The sequence below is a fragment of the Nerophis lumbriciformis genome, linkage group LG01 (assembly GCF_033978685.3).
Source record: "Nerophis lumbriciformis linkage group LG01, RoL_Nlum_v2.1, whole genome shotgun sequence".
NCBI lineage: Eukaryota > Metazoa > Chordata > Actinopteri > Syngnathiformes > Syngnathidae > Nerophis > Nerophis lumbriciformis.
In genome coordinates this window covers 18,715,038-18,738,390 of record NC_084548.2, presented here as the reverse complement: position 1 = coordinate 18,738,390, position 23,353 = coordinate 18,715,038, and the positions used below count along the sequence as shown (strand labels likewise).

Below are 23,353 nucleotides of genomic sequence, written 5' to 3'. Positions count from 1 at the left end.
GACAGATACCACCCAGCACATGGCCTCTTCAACCTGCTACCCTCTGGAAGGAGGTATAGATCGATTCGCGCCAGGACCACCAGAATGTCTCACAGTCTGTATCCCCAGACTGTGAGACTGCTAAATTAACAGCCTGCCCCTTTGCTGCTCCGGACCATCTTATTACCTCACTCTTCACCACCTCAATAATTGTGCATCAACGTAACACCCATCAGACATCTGACTGTCCCCACCCCCACATCCCTCTATTCGCCATCTTCCTAACAATGCTAAACTGTAAACTATGGTCAACCTGCACTTCAATGCAGTTTCTATGCCGCTGGACAAAGCTCAAACAAAATCTCGTTGACATGTATGACTTAAGTGTTATTATGACAATGACAATAAAGGAATTGATTGATTGATTGATTGATTAATGGTCCCTTTTTGTTCTCCTCCATCAGCTGAAAGGAGTTTATGCACTGAAACGACCTCAGGAAAACCCAAGATGGCTGCCAAAAGGAAAGGCGGCCTAAAACTCAATGCTATCTGTGCCAAGCTGAGCCGCCAGGTGGTCTTTGACAGCAGCTCCCAGAACGCAGAAGGAGACCAGAGCGTGGCTGAAAACAGCGAGCGCGGCAGTTCCCACTACGACGACAACGACACCAACTTCCCCGAGAGCCTGAGTTTGAGTCAGAGCCTGGAGGAGGACCAGAAGAGGCGCGAGGCCATTGAGAAGTGGGTGAACGGCGAGTACGGCGAGGAGCCACTGCCGCTGGGGTGCGGCGACGAGCAGGAGCACGAACTCAAAGACGCCAACGATGAAGACAGCCCTCCCGTGGGGGTCTACATGGTGCAGCCCAAAGGCTGCAGCGACGACGAGGACAACGGCGAGGAGGCGGAGCCCTTTGCGGGCTCTCAGGATGGCAGCTACCACGACGACAAAGATGCTGACGACGGGCCTTCAAAACCTGACGCCTACATGCCACCGAGCGAGGCCCAGACCCGCCAAGCATCTTTCTCCTCTCCAGGTACGTTTGAACTCTTCATCCTCCAATCACGTCGCTGCTGCTTTAAACCGTCTTGCCCTTCAGAACATTCCACTTTAGAGTATTAAGGGGCAAAGGCTCAGGCTGTGTGAATGTGTGTGTGAGTGTGAGTGTGTGTGTGTGTGTGTGTGTGTGTGTGTGTGTGTGTGTGTGTGTGTGTGTGTGTGTGTGTGTGTGTGTGTGTGTGTGTGACATTGCCACATGCACGTAAGCTTAAGTGTGCCCATTATTGGAGAGAGACACTCTAGAGTTACATTATGAATAGTCAGTGACATTATTACCCTAAAGACAGATTCAACTGGCGTGCTGGAGGGCGAACATAGGAACTTGTCAGTGTGTGCTAAACTGCATGAAGAAATTCATAAATGGAATAGGCTTACAGCGAAAAGGCCTTTGCAGCAGCTGTGGGCCAAGAGCACATGGCGGGGCCGGGCTAAGCTTCATCTTACACTCAGGATTACATATTGAGTCTTTGATTGTGCCTATACAAGCTCACTAAAGCTCGCCACTGCAGCACCATCAGCGTGCTTGACAAGCACCGTTATCAAATACAAGACATCAGATAGAATGTAAGCAAAGAATAATCACGAAAGCAGATGTGATAAGTGGCCCTGGAAATGGCAGATGCAGAAGACAGGAAGCGCGAATCCGCTCCAAAGGTCTGACTTTCCCATTCATATTCAATACTGTAACATTGAAGCAAAGTTAGTAATCATATATCCTCTTGAGTTACAGTGGAACCTCCATTTAGGAGCTTAACTGGTTCTTGAACATGGTTCGTGAATAGAAAAGTTTGTATATTCAAGCAAATTTCTCCATAAGAAACAATGTAAACATGAATAATTGTTCAAGCCTCAACAAATGTCGATATTTTAGTAAAAGTTTGTACACTTTGAACACAGTATATATAAAGTGCTACGCGGTACTGTATATCAAACAAACATAACAAGGGGGTGATCGATCGGCGTTTTATTTAATACCAAAGCCGAAACAACGACAACCAGCTGAACTGTCACTAGCCCTGTGGTGCTCTCACAGTTTGAAATCACAAAACTCCTTAACTTTACCAGCCGGGTCGCTACAATTAGGAATTAAAAAAAAAATTCACTTTACCTTGTTGATAATCTTCTAGTAACTCATATTGAGTTAACAAAACTAGAAAAATGTTGTTAAGAGCAGACAACTAAGAGTAGCGAGGATGAAACATTAATGTACTGAGACAAGGTCTGCACATGAAAAGCATATTTTTATTTGGTTTGATGTTCGTAAATTGAAAAGTTCGTACAGAGATGGGTTCGTAAATCAAGGTTCCACTGTACACATTTCGTTAAAAAAAAACAGCCCTTTTTAGATAAAACACAAATGTCCACTGCAGAAGACGCTGGCTCTCAACAAGTTAGATCAGTGGTTCTTAACCTGGGTCCGATCGAACCCTAAGGGTTCGGTGAGTCGGCCTCGGGGGTTCGGCGCCGCCTCCGCCACGGAGGTAAAGACACATCCGACTTATCGTGTAAATAAAAACTTCTCCCTATCAGCGTATTATGGATACCCCCAAACAATGTTCCCTCTAATTTTCCATCTGATTTGCAAGTTGTTTGATTGATCGATTGAAACTTTTACTAGCAGATTGCACAGGAAGAGAATACATTATATGAAACAGTACAGTTTACACAGTACAGTACATATTCCATACAATTGACCACTAAGTGGTAAAACCCGAATAAGTTTTTCAACTTGTTTAAGTCGGGGTCCACGTTAATCAATTCATGGTAATGTGTGTAAGGTGTGTAATTGGTTGTGAGTTCATGCACTGTGTTGGTTTTGTTCTTTGAACAAACTGATGTTCATGCACCAGTAAAAAAAACATAAAAAAAACATATGACTTTTTCTTGAATTTGAAAAAAACTAAACATTTTATTTTTCACTAAAGAAGGGTTTGGTGAATGCGCACATGAAACTGGTGGGGTTCGGTACCTCCAACAAGGTTAAGAACCACTGAGTTAGATGAAGGAGCACAATGATTCCAGTTGTACAATTCAACATGTCCGAAAAGGAGTAGAAAGACTCTTCTTCTTACGTCTCCATGCCTTAGCAATTACTGATAGTTTTCTCGCTTCCTGAGTTGAAATGTTGCCATTTTCTAATAGGTAGAGACAGAATAGTGCATGTGTATCCCCTAAATTGCCCCCAAAAACGGATTGACTCGCTGGAATATAAAGACAATATAACATACATCCATAAACGTGGATGCATATGCAAATATATTTATCTGTACAGTAATCTATTTATTTATACCTGCACCTTATTACTCTTTTATCCTGCACTACAACGAGCTAATGCAACGACGTTTCGTTCTTATCTGTTCAAATTTTTGAATGACAATAAAAGGAAGTCTAAGTCTAAGTAACCTGCTGGGGTGAAAGAAAGGAAGAAGAAAAGCACAAAACGTGGCTTTATACCTTTTTGTTGACTGTAAAAACTTTATTTGAACAAAGCTGTCAGCAGTTATTACGTCAGGTTTTTTTCTTTTTAGTTTTTGCATTAACTCTTGTTTCAACTCCCACTCCTATGTGCTTACACTACATGTAAGGCATAAAATCCTTCATGTTATTAAGCAGTTCAGCAAAAGCGGCTTCTCAGAAAAAAAAAGACCTGTGCGGTTTGTTGTACTTCTTGTATGACTGTCATTTTGCAAAAAAGATCGACACGTTTTACCTACACTTCATTTCGTTTCCCTGCGAGTTATTTGTTGTTGATTGTAAGTAGGGCATCTATACTTCTACCATTCTACTCAGTGCACAATTAAAACATTTCTCTCTCTTCCCCGCGCTCTCTCTCCGCTGTCGTTCAAAGGCTGATGCGGAGTGCACATAATTATGCATATAAACATAGTGGCTTAATTATCTCTCACAACATCAGTGACAATGTAATTAACAAACATTGCAAGATCAATGTGAGAAAGTGCGACCTTCAAAACATTTAACTCCTCACACTGATGCGTCGTGCAGGATTTCCTATCAGTGCAAAAGCCTGGAATAGTTTTCTGAGATCATTTAGATGTTGCATTAGAGCCCTTGTATAAGCCAGTCAGTGGGAAATACAGAATGATTAAAAAGACGCTTAAAGCAATGACGGAGATGCTCAAAAGGGCCAAATGAGTTTGACCATGACTTCCATTTAGAATTTTAAGCCCACTGTAAAATGTTTTTGTTCATTTAAATGTATTACACACCAACGAACTGAAGTTGTTTGTGTATCAAAGGGAAAAAAATACAAAACAGATACAAAACAATTACTAAGCACAGAGTACACAAAATGGGATTTAAAATTATTTCAACAATTTTCCCTAAAATACTACACATTGAGGCTATAAAGTTTATTTTTTCAGAATATTCAATAAATCGAACAAACTAATCACTAGATTACTCAATTACTAAGATAATCGGTAGCTGCCTGCAACCTTAAGTAAGGAAGAGTTGTTTCAATCAAGCAATCAATCATATAGCCCTAAATCACGAGTGTCTCAAAGGGCTGCACAAGCCACAACGCCATCCTAAGTCTCAGATCCCACATCAGGGCAAGAAAAAACTCAACCCAATGGGATAACAATGAGAAACCTTGGAGGGGACCACAGATATGGGGACCTCCCCACTGGGCGACCGGTGCAATGGACGTCGAGTGGATCTAGCATAATATTGTGAGAGTCTAGTCCATAGTGGATCTAACATAATAGTGAGAGTCCAGTCCATAGTGGGGCCAGCAGAAGACCATCCCGAGTGGAGACAGGTCAGCAGCGCAGAGATGTCCCCAACCGATGCACAGACGAGTGGTCCACCCTGGGTCCCGACTCTGGACAGCTAGCGCTTCATCCATGGCCACCAGACTTGTGTCTCCCCCTCCACGAAGGAGAGGGGGGCAGAGCAGGAAAAAAAAAACGGCAGATCAACTGGTCTAAAAGGGGGTCTATTTAAAGGCTAGAGTATACAAATGAGTTTTAAGATGGGACTTAAATGCATCTACTGAGGTAGCATCTCTAACTGTTACCGTTTCATATTTATTAATTTTTTGTGTGGGTTTGTTTTGCTCCAGGCCTCTCCCTGTAGTTTTTGTTTAATGTAAATGAATTTTCACATTAAAGGAAAGTAGAATTTTTGACATTAAAGTCAAAAACTAAACTTGTCGATGTTGTGTAAATATTTTTAGACAACAATATTTATTTTAAAGCGACACCCACAACCCTCAATTGATTATTTTAGTAATCGAGTAATCTATCGATTTGTTCGATTAATTAAGTAATCTGATAAAGCACATTTTATAGCCTCTATGTGTATGTGTATATATATATATATATAAATATATATATATATATATATATATATATATATATATATATATATATATATATATATATATATATATATATATATATATATATATGTATATATATATATATGTATGTATGTATGTATATATATATATATATACGGTATATATATATATATATATATATATATATATATATATATATATATATATATATATATATATATATATATATATATATATATATATACATACACCCACCCACATGTACATACATACATACATACATATATTTTTAAATTAAATCAAATATCTACTAAAGCACCCTCACAACACGCTCTCATGTGTGCTCTATTGCAGCGGTCGTGCGTATACTATGTGTGTGGTATTTAAAGTTCCGACACGCCATGCAGTCAATGTATGATAATTTTTTTATTAGTTACACTCATTAAACGATTATTCAAAGCAACAGAATATAAATCGAATATTTTTCTAATCAATTAATTATTGCAACCCAAAAGCAATTGTCAAGAGGTGTCCTGTCTGGACCATTAATATTACAAGCCCTACAATAAATATATATATATATATATATATACCTATTTATATATATATATACCTATTTATATATATAAACATATTTGATGCAGGAGTAGATCTTGCTTAGATTTTTGGCTGAGACCAGGGATTTTGGGCTTGAAAAGGTTGGTGACCACTGCTCTAGATCAACTTCAGATTTATCCGTCAATTATAAGTTTTTATAATTTCCCTGTTTTCTTATGTTTTATGCCCTTTTTGTCAGAGAAAACCTTGTTTTATATATATATATATATATATATATATATATATATATATATATATATATATATATATATATATATATATATATATATGTGTATATTTACATAATATTTGTTTTTTAAGTTATTTCAATACTTTGGCATATTTTAATCACAGACAATTGACTATAATGATACAATAAATGTGCTTTAAAGAAATGCTGCATTGTTTTTAGCAAAGGGCTGACGTAGAGCGCCAAGTGACAACCTTGCTAATGGTGTTCCAAATCCAGATTAGTCCATATATAGCCACTAGCATGCACCTTTATCATCAGCGACACCTCTTGCTCTCCTCCCCGTAAGCGCAACAGCTATGGCACACTTATGCCCATATTTGGTGAGCCTATAATGTCTATCTGTTCTCATATCTGTGAGGAAAAATGTTGCCTAATTGTCTCAAACACAGAGAAGGCCTTTGTATGTCTAAAAGTAAAAAAGGTTTGGGATCGTTCCAGGGACGCAAATGAGTAAAATAAAAAAATACAAATCTCAACAATCTTAAAATGAGAAGGGTTGAATAGAACTTTTACTGGCGGGCTTTGCTATTTCCCAGCAGTGAGAAGCAGCCTGATAGTCGTAAGTGGAAAAGTCATTTGTAGTGTGTTTTCAAAAAGGTTATCTCCTGTGTGCGGCAGCCCTAATCCTTTCAAGCCTAATCATTGGCCTAGCATTGATAGCATGTCACATGACTCCCTCTTTAAATACCTGCTCCCCCCACCACCCACCCTCACACTTTCTCAATGATGATAATACCATATGTAAATAAAAATGTGTTGGCACTACCTGAAATTAAATATATATCATATATATTTTTACGCGACACACAAAGTCAATACAGATTAAACATAAGTGGGTCAATATTTACATAAGTGATTATCATATATGTTTATTTTTCAAATGAGCAATTTGGTCGTAGGATTTTCACTCCAAAGATGCTGTGTGAAACTCTTTGCTTAAATCTCAAGTGTAGTATTATATGTTATGTCTCATACCCGTTATCTGCCTTAACGTCAGAGATATCTGACCCACCACGTCCTGAAATGACCTGGACAAAATACAGCAGTACCAAAGTCCGTTACACCTGTTTGAATGTTTATTCAAGCACCGTTTTTGGATAGAATAGAATAGAACAGAACAGTCAACATGAGGCAACTCTAGTTTCCGTTCATATAAAAACATGTGACTCATCCAAGTCATACCCTCGGACCCATTCATCCACTCCTCCTAAATGTTTCATGCCCTTTTCGATCCAGCAGATAATCTTTCACACGGATCCACAACGCAGAAGAGCGACGGCTAAAGCGGCGGGTGGAAATTTGGGGATTATTTTACATGCTGTGCAGGAGATGTGAAAAGCAGAGTGCAGCAACTCATTTAGCAATAACGGAGAAATTGGAGACAGGAGCTGAAATATTTGTGTATTAATTACACGGCTGGTAGGTGGTAGAACCTCGGACCGGCTTTAAGTGGGCTCTGTGGATAAAAAAGGAAAAAAAGCATTCCTTTTTGATATTTCAAGATGTTTTAGCGCCTTATTTCATGGTTGTGCCAAAGATGATTTAGGAGTGGAAGACGCTGACTCAGCTCACAAAGTGACACAACATACCGTCTTTACAATACAATCTGAAAGATTAACATCATATTTTTCATATGTTGTTCAACCTTTACCACATTAGAATGTAATAAGAATAATAACCTAAAGTGCATACTTTAGGTTAGAAAAGTGCACAATTTTAAATGTAAAAAATGTACATAATTCATTAAAAAGTACATTTTTGTCAACTTTTCTCTGGGGGGGATCCTGTCTGTTAAATATCCTGAAGCCTTGAACATTTTTTTTTTTTTTAAATATTCTATATGTTTATGGACACTCTTTTCATATAAGGTATAGAAAGCATGATTAAGAGAATATCTAAAGGTTTGTTTGATCAAGTCAACCTGCACATTCTGCAGCAGCATAATGACAAACCAAAACAGGAAAAGCGCCACCTCAGACTACCTGCGAGTGCAAACCAACTAAATACACACCGTTTTTTTCAAAAGCGGCCGTGTAAGTCACTTGATCTGTTGAAAAATAAAAACAATGTCTGAATAATACAATTTGACGTACACTAGTAACACACCGTGCGTGCCAGAGCTCTTAACTCAAAACACTTGTATCGCAAGTCGACGTCTCCCATTGAAATGAATTGAAATCAAATTTTAACATGTACCATGTTACATTGAAAAGAAAACCAAACTAGATAAGAAATGTTGTATAAAAACAATACAAGAAAATGTACTACTAACAACTACAGTAGTTTTATGAAGTAATGTAATACTAATTTACACATGTACCTTGGAGAGTGGACTTTTACAGGATCTTCTTCCATCTGCTCGTCTGTCAAACACACCGTCAGCAGCTTTTCTATATTTTGATGGATAAATGTCTGCCGTTTAGATATTATTTTAACATTCTTCGCGGCAGTTATCGACTCATTCTGCTTCAGTCTGGTGCAGACTCGCTCGAATTGCTTCGCCGAGTTGGCGACACGCACGGTCAGGTTTTTGATGATAAATTTCTTTAATTCAACGAATAGCATCCACAGCCTCTTCTCGCCGTTCAGACTCACTTTCCTCCTTCCCGAGGTTGGGAAACAATCGAAACAAAACGATCTGTAGTTACAAGTTAATGCTAGCGAGTAAGACAAGTTTTTTCCGATCTTTCGTTACGGGGTTCACTGTGACGTTTGCCACGCCAACTAATGGCGGGGATGCGTAACTCAAATGTTTGCTTGCAACTTAAACCATAACCATACCATGAATTGACTTACGTGGACCCCGACTTAAACAGGTTGAAAAACTTATTCGGGTGTTACCACTTAGTGGTCAATTGTATGGAATATGTACCGAACTGTGCAAATTACTAATAAAAGTTTCAATCAATCAATCAAAAAAGAACTGAGAGTCAGCTCTTATCTCAAAGCACCATTTTTTAACGTAATTTTTTATATACATGTTACAGGTTATATATCTTTTATTATTGAATGTATCAAATGGGATGAATATTTAATGGACCACAACGGAAACAAGCCTTTTGGCTTTTTGTGCCATCCATTTGCCTTTTTAAAGCATTACATGGATTCAATTCTTTAAGATGTCAATAAAAATCTCAATCAATCAAACTCATGGGTTGAAGTAACACTGTAGGTCGGTACGAAATTAGACAATATGGTTTTGATACCATCCAAAGTGACACAATTTAAAATGGGTTGTGTAAGTTGACATATGACCCTTCCACTCTTTCAGGGGAAGCATCTGCCCTCCGAGACTATGCGGCCAACACGATGAACGAGTTTTTGGGAATGTTTGGCTATGACGACCATCAGATGCGGGATGAGCTGACCAAGAAGATCAGCTTTGAGAAGCTCAAAGCCGCTACCTCAGATCCCTCATCCCTCAGTAGCGAGGAGGCCTCTCGCCGAGCCCGCTTCTCCAAGTACGAAGAGTACATCCGCAAGCTTAAAAGCGGCGAGACCCTACCTTGGCCCATGCATGCTTCCCCACCCAAACCAGATGACCTCAACTCAAAACTGTCCCAAGACAAAAGTCCAACCATGCTTCAGACCTCCGGGTGCCTCCCAGGGACCGAGGCCCAGATCTATCCTACTAGTTTGGATCACAAGCAGCAAGGAGCCCCAGCGGGTGCCGCACAACCATCCAATCCCTCTCACATGCAGAACATGGCCTCCCGGGCCTCCAAGTATGACTTCTTCATTCAGAAACTGAAAATGGGTGAGAGCATACAGCCCAATGGTAATGCTTTCAAACGACCCTCTAAGTATGACCTGGAGAATGTCAAGTTCCTGAACCTCTTTAAGCCAGGTGAGGGAAACCCCGACATGGGTGGCGCCATCGCCTTTAAGACTGGTAAAGTCGGCCGCCCTTCCAAGTATGACATCAGAACAATCCAGAAGCTGATGCCAGGAAACCCTGAAGGTTCCCTGATGCCCAACATCCTCGCAACCGCACCGGGGAACCCTGGAGCTCCCGGTGTTCCCACCATGGGTGCCACTGGGGCCACCATTGCACCGGGTCTCACCGTGGACCAGACAGGCCATATAAGCTTCACAGCTGACTACCTGAAGTCCAGCTTTTCCAAGACTGACTCCATCACCACTGGCACCGTGTCCTCCGTTAAGTAAGTCTACTCGCACATTCCTCTCACTCTTGCATTTCAAGACAGATTGAATACATTTTACATTTAGAAAGCCTTAGTTTATTTAGTAATTTATTAACTTATTCATTTAGTCTATTTTTTTTATCTCACCTAAACAATGCAATGAAAAGCCCTAAACTTTTCATTTTCATTAATTACATTGTTGTAAAGATAGATATATATCCATCCATCCATCCATTTTCTACCGCTTAATCCCTTCGGGGTCGCGGGGGTCGCTGGAGCCTATCTCAGCTACACTCGGGCGGAAGGCGGGGTACACCCTGGACAAGTCGCCACCTCATCACATTCACACACTAGGGCCAATTTAGTGTTGCCAATCAACCTATCCCCAGGTGCATGTTTTTGGAGGTGGGAGGAAGCCGGAGTACCCGGAGGGAACCCACGCAGTCACGGGGAGAACATGCAAACTCCACACAGAAAGATCCCGAGCCCGGGATTGAACTCAGGACTGCTCAGGACCTTCGTATTGTGAGGCAGACGCACTAACCCCTCTTCCACCGTGCTGCCGATATATATATAAATAAATAAAATGTCTTTATAAAGACATTTATTTTTTTGAACAGATACTGTTTTATTTACTAAAATAAAACTTCAGGTTCATATAAAGTGCGGAAGTTAAGACATCAACAATTAATAAGTATTGAATGTTGAACTTGTTGCTTTTCCTCTGTTTCAGATAATATAAAATAAATATAACAGAACCCATCAATCACACTGCTAGCATGTTAACAATGGTGGTTTAAGAGAACATATTTAACAAATACGGCAATTAAAACAACATTCCCCCCTTGTAAGTGTGCTCTAGTTTTAAATATAATATACACACAATTTTACAAGTAATATATAATCCTATATTCATGCACAGGTGTGTTATAAGAGAATTAAGTCAGCTTCACCTGGTGGTGATGCCATTTGTCCATAGCTTGTCTAATAGAGGGATGCACGTTACTGTAGAAAAAAAATAATCATTGTTTACTCTTCGCTAAAAACATTCAAGCTCAGACAAACCATACACACATTCATCTTTAAAATGTATTATAACACATTCTACACTATTTGTTCGATATAATTCATCCTATCTCCGCTATTTGAAGCTGCTAATGTCACCATCCTAGTCTCGTGACAGAGTGAGACCTCTCTTTTGCCGTGGCTACATATCATCGCTATGTCGCATGGCGGTAATGGTGTTCCTCTCAGTCAAGCGCCTGCAGGCCCACATAGACAGTAACGTTGGAAATTTAAATGTTACCGTTGTGCGTGATTTGTGGCGGGGTGACCCCAAGATGCAGAGACAGTAGGCGAAGTGCAGAAATAATGTATTTTATTTATTTCCAAAGAGGACACCATTACCATCAGTCGACGAGCCACTGTCGCAAGGAAGGCAACACTGGCAGATAAACCCTCCTGATTAGTGGTCAGGAACAGGTGAGCCAACGTAATCACTAATCAAGAGCAGGTGAGGAGAAGCAACGCTCAAGCCAGAGGTAAAGTGGCTGAGAAAGAGGGCAGACAGGAAATGGAATGAAAAATAAGAGCGCTATACATATAAATACTGTACAACCTGACATCAATTTTTAGATTAACACGATCAAAACAGGTAACGCACATAATTCATCACAATTTCCGTGATATTTTGACACGCCTAATATTGCAACAAGATGGCAGGCTCCAAGTTTTGACGCTTTTGGAAGTAGACTGAGAAGAGTTACAGTACATATATATCAGTGACGTGCGGTGAGGTTGATGGCTGGTGAGGCACTGACTTCATCACAGTCAGATTTACAAACATATGAACCCTAAAGAGTATCTTATTCACCATTTGATTGGCAGCAGTTAACGAGTTATGTTTAAAAGCTCATACCAGCATTCTTCCCTGCTTGGCACTCAGCATCAAGGGTTGGAATTGGGGGTTAAATCACCAAAAATTATTCCCGGGCGCGGCGCCGCTGCTGTGCACTGCTCCTCTCACCTCCCAGGGGGTGATCAGGGGGATGGGTCAAATGCAGAGGACACATTTCACCACACCTAGTGTGTGTGTGACAATCATTGGTACTTTAACTTAACTTTAACTTTACACATACAAACTGTAGCACACAAAAAGCACATTTGATAAAAAAAAACGTTATTATGGTTTTACCTTTACTTATAAATGAAGTCCATGCACTGCTCCTTTTGAACAAAAGCATCGATAACTTGTTTATAGAAGTCTTCCTTATCTTTCTTCAGTTTTAAAAGTCTCTCTGTCTCGATGGAGATCTTCCTTTAATTATTACCTCCTGCTTCGATTGAAAGTCCAGTTTAGAAAACTGTTTTATTTTAGATATGTAATCCTCCATGTTAATAGTCCAGGCAAGAGGAAAAAATAAACGATCGCTGCTAATTGTTGCTGCTTGTTGTCACTTCTTCTGCAGCCGAGTAGTCGCAAGAATGAGCTCTGGGATCACTGGCACCCTACCACCAGGAGGCGGGATTACTGCGAGCCTCAGCCAGTGCGTCTTCGCAGCCGTTTTATGATTGCTCAGCACAAGAAATACGTTACACACATACAGTTGTTGACAAAATACACTGTACATTATATACCTCAGCTAACTAAACTATGGAAATGTATAATATAATTCATATAGCAATACGGTCTCACTGCACAGCAGGCCAGCAGTTAGCCCAGTCATTGCGCAATCCATGGTGAGGCTCAACTCAGTGACGTGCCTCAACTGGCTGCTGACTCACCGCAAGTCTCTTCTCAGTATTTAAATGGCAAATGTGAAAATTCAGCGATTTTGAATAAAAATTATCTAAAACTGGTGAAATTAAATGGAAAATAACTTTATAGTATAATCACTGGATACATATAACAATTTAATAATTTCTTTTTACATTTTTTTTCTTTCCATGATGGCACGTGAGGCCCCGCCTCACCTGCCTCCCCTGACTGCATGTCACTGATATATAGATACAGTGACACCATAAGATGAGACAAAGGTTGCAAGCTCAGCGGTTTTTATTCAGCGTTCCTCAAAGGAAGAGACTGTCGATCCAGTGGCGCTCACGCACTCGTGGCTGCTACAGCGAGTCAGCCAGTCCAACGTAAAGGTAATTGCTACCTCCGCGGCAGCCAACAGCACTGCAGTGTGAAATAGCGCGTGGAGCCCAACAGGTCCGCGACATGATGAGTTGCGAAGGCACATGAAGTGTTTACCCGCTGTAGCGGCCCCGTGGAGACGGATTTAGCACAGTCATCGCAAAGTGACTGACTTGGTTGGTTTTCGGCGACGGTGTAACCAGTCTCCCTTTAATTACTTCGGAGTCCATGGCTAACCTCCCTGCGAGTCACGGGGGCAGACGCGACGCTGCCTGACGAGCAAGGCAAGCGAACGAGGGGTTTGGGGAGCGTGTCGGCGTCCCGAAACACTCTCACAGTCTGTCTGATTGGTTTTAATCTTGTTTCTGGTTAGGCGAGACCTATCAAAGGCCCCATCCTGGGGGCCCTTAGGCGCTTCTGCCTTAGGGTCTGGTATTCATTGGCTTTGGGCCGCACTGTACTGTAGTTACAAGCCTGGCTAAATGACCCGACTAGTCCGGGGGATGCTCTAACAGGACATCTCCCCCTCTGGGCTGGATTAACCTCAGGTCATTTGCCGTGTGGTGCCTCACATGCTCGTGCTGTCGGGGACCAATGTCATGTTCTCAGTTATAGTACTGCTGCTGGACTCATATCCCTGGATGTAAGTAAAAAGGCCCCATAGAGAGGATTAGAGAATGTTATTTTTCTTCCTCCTCCCCATTATCCAATTTTGCATATAAGCACTCACCAAAATACCCCCATAAAAGATTGATGTCTTTTTTTTATTTATTTTTTTGCTCCTGTATTTCTCCTTTCATTGGATGAAAGGCGATGCATCAAACATGCGCTTATTCTATCTCTGATTCATGCGGCACGGGGAAAACTCTGTTCTGCCACAAGAAAATGTGAATTGATAGCCGAAAGTTTCCCCAAGTAAATATTGTGTCACTTTATGTTTATTAACACCAGGCAGCTCGAACCCGCCATTAATCCTGTCCCTTTTGTGTTCGCCGCGACATTAGGAATGGCCTGCCACCAGATAAACCTGCCAGCGACGACGTCAACCTCTACCAGAAATACATCGCCAGGTATGCAAATCCCTCAACGGACCGTGCTTAGCACCAATGAAACAATACATCCAAACAGACAAACCATTTCCTTTCCACTGATGGTCTTTTATTCAGTGGTGTAACTAGATTATGCTGTGAAGATGCTCCGTGTGCAGTGAATTGATTAAGAAAAGACTTCAATTTATGTGGCGAGAGGGATGAAGGGTAATGAAAAAGAAATGGCTCGATTGTGCCTCTGACTGTAAATGTTTGAATACGTTCCCAGGGTGTGTATCAGCAATAAAACTCTCAGAACGTTTACTTATTCAGATTAAAACCTAACTTTTGTGACGCGGGTAATCACTTTAGTCCGACGTATAAGGTCTAGCAAAATGCGACCAAATTCTAAGATGTTACAAGATAGCGGCAACAGTGGAGAATGCTGGTACGGTGGTACCTCGGTTTTCTTTAGTAATCTATTCCAATCTCTTACGAAAACCGTAATAAAGTTAAAGTTAAAGTACCAATGATTGTCACACACACACTAGGTGTGGCGAAATGATTCTCTGCATTTGACCCATCACCCTTGATCACCCCCTGGGAGGTGAGGGGAGCAGTGGGCAGCAGCGGTGCCTCTCCCGGGAATCATTTTTTGGTGATTTAACCCCCAATTCCAACCCTTGATGCTGAGTGCCAAGCAGGGAGGTAATGGGTCCCATATTTATAGTCTTTGGTATGACTCGGCCGGGGTTTGAACTCACAACCTACCGATCTCAGGGCGGACACTCTAACCACTAGGCCACTGAGTAAATAATGCTAAATCAATTAATCCGACTCAGTAACCCCTAAAAATTAACACAAAACACATTTTATGGAGAATAAGTGGAGTTTTGCATGCAGAAAACAAGGCAATATACTTACAAATGATGAATTGAATGAATAACATTAACAATAACACTTTTACTCGCGTGATTACTAAACTATTTCACTATCACCAAAAATGATTCCCGGGCGTGGCCACCGCTGCTGCTCACTGCTTTCTCACCTCCCAGGGGGTGAACAAGGGGATGGGTCAAATGCAGAGGGTAATTTCACCACACCTAATGTGTGTGTGTGACAATCATTGGTACTTTAACTTTTTTTTTTTTTTTTTACATGAACTGATGCAATGGATGGATGGATGGATGGATGGATGGATGGATGGATGGATAGATAGATAGATAGATAGATAGATAGATAGATAGATAGATAGATAGATAGATAGATAGATAGATAGATAGATAGATATGCGTTAGGTCAGGAAAAAACACAGAGGCTATTTCATCCCTACAAGCCTGTTTTGCAGGTTTCTCTGCTCTTCAGGGGATTTCATGAAGAGCAGAGAAACCTGCGAAACAGGCTTGTAGGGATGAAATAGCCTCTGTGTTAGGTCAGGAAAAAACACAGAGGCTATTTCATCCCTACAAGCCTGTTCCACAGGTTTCTCTGCCCTTCAGGGGATTTTATGAAGAGCAGAGAAACCTGCGAAACAGGCTTGTAGGGATGAAATAGCCTCTGTGTTTTTTCCTGACCTAACGTATATTCCGCTCTACCCCGCTATTGAGCACTGTATAACGGATAAACCACAGCAGAAACCTTGACTATAGATAGATAGATAGATAGATAGATAGAAAAATACTTAAATAAATCTATTGGGGAAATTTAGGCACAACACGTCACACTGTCGTGACTCCGCAAACCCACTGCATGCTACAACTTGCAACTGTTGTTTGACCCCGTGGGGGGTTAATTTGCAGTTGTACTTGAATCAGATTGATAATGAACAATCAATATCACTTTTACCTGTGTGATCATACAATTTAATTCACAAGAGCTGATGCAATCGCACACATGCTCAAGACAACAAAAAAGATAGATAGAGTGGAGGTTTCTGTGGTTTATCCGTTATACAGTGCTCAATACCGGGGGAAGAGCGGAATATACGTCAGGTCAGGAAAAAATACAGACATTTCCCTGCACTTCAGGGGATTTTATCCCCTGAAGAGCAGGGAAACCGCTGCAAAACAGGCTTGTAGGGATGAAATAGCCTTTTTACCTGACCTAACGTAGATAAATATAGACAGACAGACGGACATACAGACAGATAGATAGATAGATAGATAGATAGATAGATAGATAGATAGATAGATAGATGGATGGATGGATGGATGGATGGATGGATGGATGGATGGATGGATGGATGGATAGATAGATAGATAGATACTTTAATAATCTCATTGGGGAAATTTAGGCACAACACGTCACACTGTCTTGACGCCACAAACCCACAGCAGCATGCTACAACTTGCGACTGATGTGACCCCATGGTGAATTAATTTGCTGCTGTACTTGGATTAAATGGATAAATAAACAATTAATATCCCTTTTACCTGTGGGATCACACATTTACATGAACTGATGCAATCACACGCCTGCGATGGATAAGTAGACAGATAGATGAATAGACACTTGAATTAGGCACAACACGTCACACCGTCGTGACCCCGCAAACCTACATCTGCATGCTACAACTTGCAACTTTTGTTTGACCCCCATGGTGGGTTAATTTCCAGCTGCACTTAATAATAGATAAAAAAACTCAACGCAAAAGAACCGAGTAACTACCGTATTTTTCGGAGTATAAGTCGCACCGGAGTATAAGTCGCACCTGCCGAAAATGCATAATAAAAAAGGAAAAAAACATATATAAGTCGGATAAAATATGAAAAAAACTGCGACTTATACTCAGTGGCCCAGGGTTAGAGTGTCCGCCCTGAGATCGGTAGGTTGTGAGTTCAAACCCCGGCCGAGTCATACCAAAGACTATAAAAATGGGACCCATTACCTCCCTGCTTGGCACTCAGCATCAAGGGTTGGAATTGGGGGTTAAATCACCAAAAATGATTCCCGGGCGCGGCACCGCTGCTGCCCACTGCTCCCCTCACCTCCCAGGGGGTGATCAAGGGTGATGGGTCAAATGCAGAGAATCATTTCGCCACACCTAGTGTGTGTGTGACTATCATTGGTACTTTAACTTTAAAATACGGTATTCTTTGTTTGGCCACTTTTCAGATTTTGTTACGCATAACGTTCACCTGTATGTCAACGGAGGGGGAAATTTTGGTGAACATGTGAAGATTAAGGCCTACGAAAAGCGAGGTACCACTGTACATATTTGAGGAAAGTATTAAAAAATCCAGGGCTGAGGCGCATAGTTCGGTAGTTTTATAACTGTTTTTCACAACTTTGCCTATCTTATCTACATGGACCTTTTCAAACTAGTTGTAATGACTGTGACACAGGATATGAACGCAGAGGTTTTCTTTAGGTCTGACATTTATCGTTGAATACAGGACTCATAAAAAAAGTCAATCAGTGACAAAAGCATCAGGGGAGGTGTCTTTCCATGGCCCCAGAACAATACCCCCACCCCACCCCTTTCTGGATTCATTTCGAGCTGATGCTCAAAGGTGATTATCACTTGTTTGTTTATTCCGTCTAAAAAGAAAGAAAAACAGCATTTGAAAAGCCGAAGTGGCTTTGGCGTTAATGATTACTTCGCCAAGCCATAACATGAAGGGCACAAATCAAAGCCTTGGCACTGACACACAAACACACGCACACAAAACCTCTTCCTTGGACTGATTACATTTTGCAAGAAGATTTAATTAAGGAATTTTTAATGAGGCTTCTGCTGGCACTGCCAAGAACTGTTTTGATATTTGCGCTGCATAATGCATAAAATTTGTCTAAACATCTCGGCAGTTGATGCACGGGGAGGCTGCAGATAAGCTCAGATACAGTTTCAATTTCCGCGTTGGGTTGGAGGGGGGTGAAAAAAGAGAAAGGAGGGACGGAAAAATGGGAAAGGAGAGATCATAAAAAGGGCAAATGTAGCACAAAGAGTGGGAGGCGGGAGCGGGGATGGGTCCTCATTGGGGCTAATGAGCGCACGCAGGTACTAAAACCAGCTTTGCACAATCCTTGTAAAACGGGCCAAAAAAAAAAAAAAAGTTGTCTCGACGCGATGCATTTGCTGCCCTGCTCTAGTGTTTAGTCGCGGTTTTCCCTCTTGCTTTCATGCACCCACGAATTGCCTCGCCACTTTGATCTGTGTCTCTCTATTGTAACTGGAGATGCGCCGCAATCTCTGCATCGCGGCAATATTAATATTTAATCTGCAGGCTGAATAGCGGCGGCCCATTAGGCCCCCCTGACGCGGCAAGTGGGAATTGTCCAGAGGCAAAGTGATACAGCTGGGCAATGAGCGGCGGGGGGCGGGAGGGTGATGGGGGGGTAGGGTGACGTGAAAGACTAGTGTATAAAAAGCACAAATGTTTGGGACATATGTCGCCTTTATTGCTTTTTTTTTAACCCCGTATTTCGAGTAGACACTTTCACTCACACACAACTTTGAAAGGAAAAAAAAAAAAAAAAAAAGAGTAGTGGATATGCCGTTCAATTAGCTTAATGAACTCTGCAAAGTGATCTGTAAACGCAGCTCTGGGATAATCCGAACAAGGAAAAAACAGAAAGAGAGATGGAAAATATATTACTTAGTCCCCTTCACCCCTCCTCCTCTTCTCCTATTGCACTAGCAGATGGAGTTCTTGGCAGCAGCGGTGCAATGTTTATTTGTGTGTTTTCACTGGTAATTGGAGGATTTTAACAGTCATCATCGTCTGGCTTATAATCAGCGCCATAAAGTTGCTGCACTGTAGCAGGCAGCGGCCCGCAGTGAAGAATAAAAATCCCAGCACATTGTTCCTACAAGGCAAAACGTAAGAAACCCTTTCCTCAAAAATAATACGATAATTACAGCAAATTGAAGAGGGGGTTTTTACGGCGAGCAGACATAACGCATCAGGGGGGCTTCAGTGTGTAATAAGTGTGTCTTACGGCTGCTTTGGCAATAAATGGAGATAATTTGGCTGAAATTGGTGTGACAGACTGGTAAATTGTCGCAGCGGTGTGTTGAGAGCGCCGGTGGGTTCGGGTGTGGGGGGGGGCGGCGTTACGTTGAAGGTGAGGCGAGCGTCGTGCCTTTGAGAAGTCGCTCGCCTGTTTTATTGCGCCTGCTTTCACTGTTGACAGGCTCTTTGATGGCCTTTATTGGCACACATCTGTCCCAAATAGAAGGAGCCGCCTAAGCCCGCGTATGCACCATGCAAGCAACAATGTCGTGTACGGGCAGTGGTCGATTTAGGGGTCTTAGGAAAACACACCTGGTTAGTTGAAGGGCGCACTTGTAACCCGGCTATCTAAAAAAAAAACATCTGAAAGAGGCGGGTGTAAGGGGCAGCATGGTCGCTCATGCGCAAGCCCTCGACCTGGACAAGTGCTGTATTATAATCAATGATAAACAATCCACCTTGCATAAAAGGAATAAACTGACATCAATTTCCAGTGCTTGCTCATGCATGTGCTCCACGTAGACATATACCCATAATTCACCTTGTTGCCTCCCCGTTATTAATGATAACCACCACCTTGCGTGACGGAAAGACTCAAAATAGCACAACAAAGTATTTGAGCCACTGCACTTGCATTATCTGCTTTGCTTTTTTAACTGCTTCCACAGATGTTGCATGAAATACATTGTCCCAGGTGGGGCGGGGGGACGTGAAAAGGTGATTTATTCGCTCTATTCATAAGTTTTTTTGTTCTATTATTGTTTTATTTTCAGGTTTTCTGGAAGTCAACACTGTGGACACGTGCACTGTGCCTACCAGTACAGGGAGCACTACCACTGCATGGACCCTGAGTGTAACTACCAGGTGAGCGTGAGTAATTTATCACTTTTTGAACATCACTCAATGAATACTTTACCTCTGATAAGTAAAAAGAAGCTGATATCATTAATGTTAGTTTCGTCACGGAACGGAAAGTGACACTGGGATGTCCGACAAACATTATAACGTGTCATCTTTTCTTTATTCATAATATCCTGACACATTTTAAGTCGTGATGAGTTTGTTAGCCTGTGGTTTTCCAAACAGAGCAGTTCCGTTTGCAAGCATCCTCTGGCTACTGTTGTTCTTATGAATACAATTAGTTTTCTTATTTATCTGTTTAATTATATTTATTATTTAAAAACAGGAAAATGGCTGCCATTTCGCACATCTTGTTCTTGTCTCTGAGATGTATGGAGACTAAATAAAGAAAAGTAAATACCGTATTTTTCAGATTATAAATCGCAGTTTTTTTCATAGTTTGCGATTTATACTCTGGAGCGACTTATGTGTGAAATTATTAACACAATACCGTAAAATATCAAATAATATTATTTATCTCATTGACGTAAGAGACTAGGCGAATATCAGCAATCGTCACACACACACGTCAACCAATACAAATTTGGCGGGGGCGGGTCATTGAAGAAGTGCATTGTGAAAAAAAAAGATGCTACCTGCTACTACTTCCGTACCTATGAAAATTGATCATTTCAACATTGGCTGTGACTTATGTAAACTGAGAAGGGCTGAACAAAAATGGCGCCGAAAAGGAAATCATATACTGCAGGTTACAAGATGGGAAGTCGTGAAATATGCAGCAGAAAATGGCAATCGAGCAGCAGAAAGAAAGTTTGGAGGAAGCGAGAAACTTGTAAGGGACTGGCTAAAAAATTCCCCAAAAAATGCGACTTATACTCTAGTGTGACTTATATATGTTTTTTTTCCTTCTTTATTATGCATTTTCGGCCGGTGCGATTTATACTCCGGAGCGATTTATAATCCGAAAAATACGGTAATCGATGCAGGACTGGGCTTTATGGGGGGGGGGAAAAAAGCATTCTTTTTTTTTTTTCAATTCCATTTTCATTTGCATTTTATTCACTTAATATTAAATAAATTTAAAAAAAATGATACAATGCTATTTTTAGCTATTCAACTCAGAAGACTATTAGAGCCATATTTCTAATTCTTCATCTTATTCAAAGTCATAACTTTTCATCATCATGATTGCCAAGTTTGTTCCATAAACACGCCTGATTGAAATGCCTCTTTCTATTGCCACGGTTTTAAACCTCGATTTTTTTTAAATCTCAGTTCCTTGTAGGTTATAATTACTTCCTATTTTTTTAAAATCTGATTTGAATGTTGTTTTGTAGATTATTTCAATGCTCTTTGTACATATGTTTTAGAATATTGTAATCTACTAGTTGATTAAAGGGGAACATTATCACCAGACCTATGTAAGCGTCAATATATACCTTGATGTTGCAGAAAAAAGACGATATATTTTTTTAACCGATTTCCGAACTCTAAATGGGTGAATTTTGGCGAATTAAACGCCTTTCTATTATTCGCTCTCGGAGCGATGATGTCACAACGTGACGTCACATCGGGAAGCAATCCGCCATTTTCTCAAACACATTACAAACACCGAGTCAAATCAGCTCTGTTATTTTCCGTTTTTTTGACTGTTTTCCGTACCTTGGAGACATCATGCCTCGTCGGTGTGTTGTCGGAGGGTGTAACAACACGAACAGGGACGGATTCAAGTTGCACCAGTGGCCCAAAGATGCAAAAGTGGCAAGAAATTGGACGTTTGTTCCGCACACTTTATCGACGAAAGCTATGCTACGACAGAGATGGCAAGAATGTGTGGATATCCTGCGACACTCAAAGCAGATGCATTTCCAACGATAAAGTCAAAGAAATCTGCCGCCAGACCCCCAGGAAAAGATAGCGGATGAGGGTATGTCTACAGAATATATTAATTGATGAAAATTGGGCTGTCTGCACTCTCAAAGTGCATGTTGTTGCCAAATGTATTTCATATGCTGTAAACCTAGTTCATAGTTGTTAGTTTCCTTTAATGCCAAACAAACACATACCAATCGTTGGTTAGAAGGCGATCGCCGAATTCGTCCTCGCTTTCTCCCGTGTCGCTGGCTGTCGTGTCGTTTTCGTCGGTTTCGCTTGCATACGGTTCAAACCGATAAGGCTCAATAGCATCAGTTTCTTCTTCAATTTCGTTTTCGCTACCTGCCTCCACACTACAACCATCCGTTTCAATACATGCGTAATCTGTTGAATCGCTTAAGCCGCTGAAATCCGAGTCTGAATCCGAGCTAATGTCGCTATAAATTTGCTGTTCTATCCGCCATGTTTGTTTGTATCGGCATCACTATGTGACGTCACAGGAAAATGGACGGGTGTATATAACGATGGTTAAAATCAGGCACTTTGAAGCTTTTTTTAGGGATATTGCGTGATGGGTAACATTTGGAAAAAAACTTCGAAAAATAAAATAAGCCACTGGGAACTGATTTTTAATGGTTTTAACCCTTCTGAAATTGTGATAATGTTCCCCTTTAAAATATCAGTAAGATTAAGTTTCATATCACTTGATCTTTATTAATATCAAGATTTGTTTTTAAAATGTTGTTAAACTGCCAGTTTTAGAACATCTGTACTAAAAACTAAATAAACCAGTGAAGAGCTATTTTTGTTATTAACATACTGAGTAAATTATAAAGCAAATTCTAGATAAACATAGAAAAAATGTTTGAAATTTTTACTCAACAGTTAATCAAATGTAAAAAAAATATATAAAAACATGTTTTCATTATAATGCTATTGTATGCATGTTCGAAATTAACTGAACTGAACTGAACATATGTTGTTAACAAAATTACGACTTGCAGAAGTGCATTATACTTACCGTATTTTTCGGACTATAAGTCGCAGTTTTTTTCATAGTTTGGTCGGGCTCCAGTGCGACTTATATATGTTTTTTCCTTCTTTATTATGCATTTTCGGCAGGTGCGACTTATACTTCGGTGCGAC

General features: G+C 40.8%; 1 protein-coding gene across 6 annotated transcripts in view; it reads left to right on the top strand.

Moving 5' to 3' along the window:
- casz1 (castor zinc finger 1) overlaps nucleotides 1–23,353 on the top strand; it is a 191,445-nt gene that overhangs the window by 111,382 nt on the left and 56,710 nt on the right. For 3 of the 6 annotated variants that reach the window (XM_061976565.1, XM_061976580.1, XM_061976548.1), the window contains exons 2-5: nucleotides 444–1,010; nucleotides 9,479–10,370; nucleotides 14,493–14,558; nucleotides 20,245–20,341. In XM_061976565.1, coding sequence (XP_061832549.1) covers nucleotides 444–1,010; nucleotides 9,479–10,370; nucleotides 14,493–14,558; nucleotides 20,245–20,341 — 1,622 coding nt within the window. The remainder of the gene's footprint in view (nucleotides 1–443; nucleotides 1,011–9,478; nucleotides 10,371–14,492; nucleotides 14,559–20,244; nucleotides 20,342–23,353) is intronic. The other 3 variants (XM_061976589.1, XM_061976558.1, XM_061976573.1) reach the window with 2 other exon arrangements.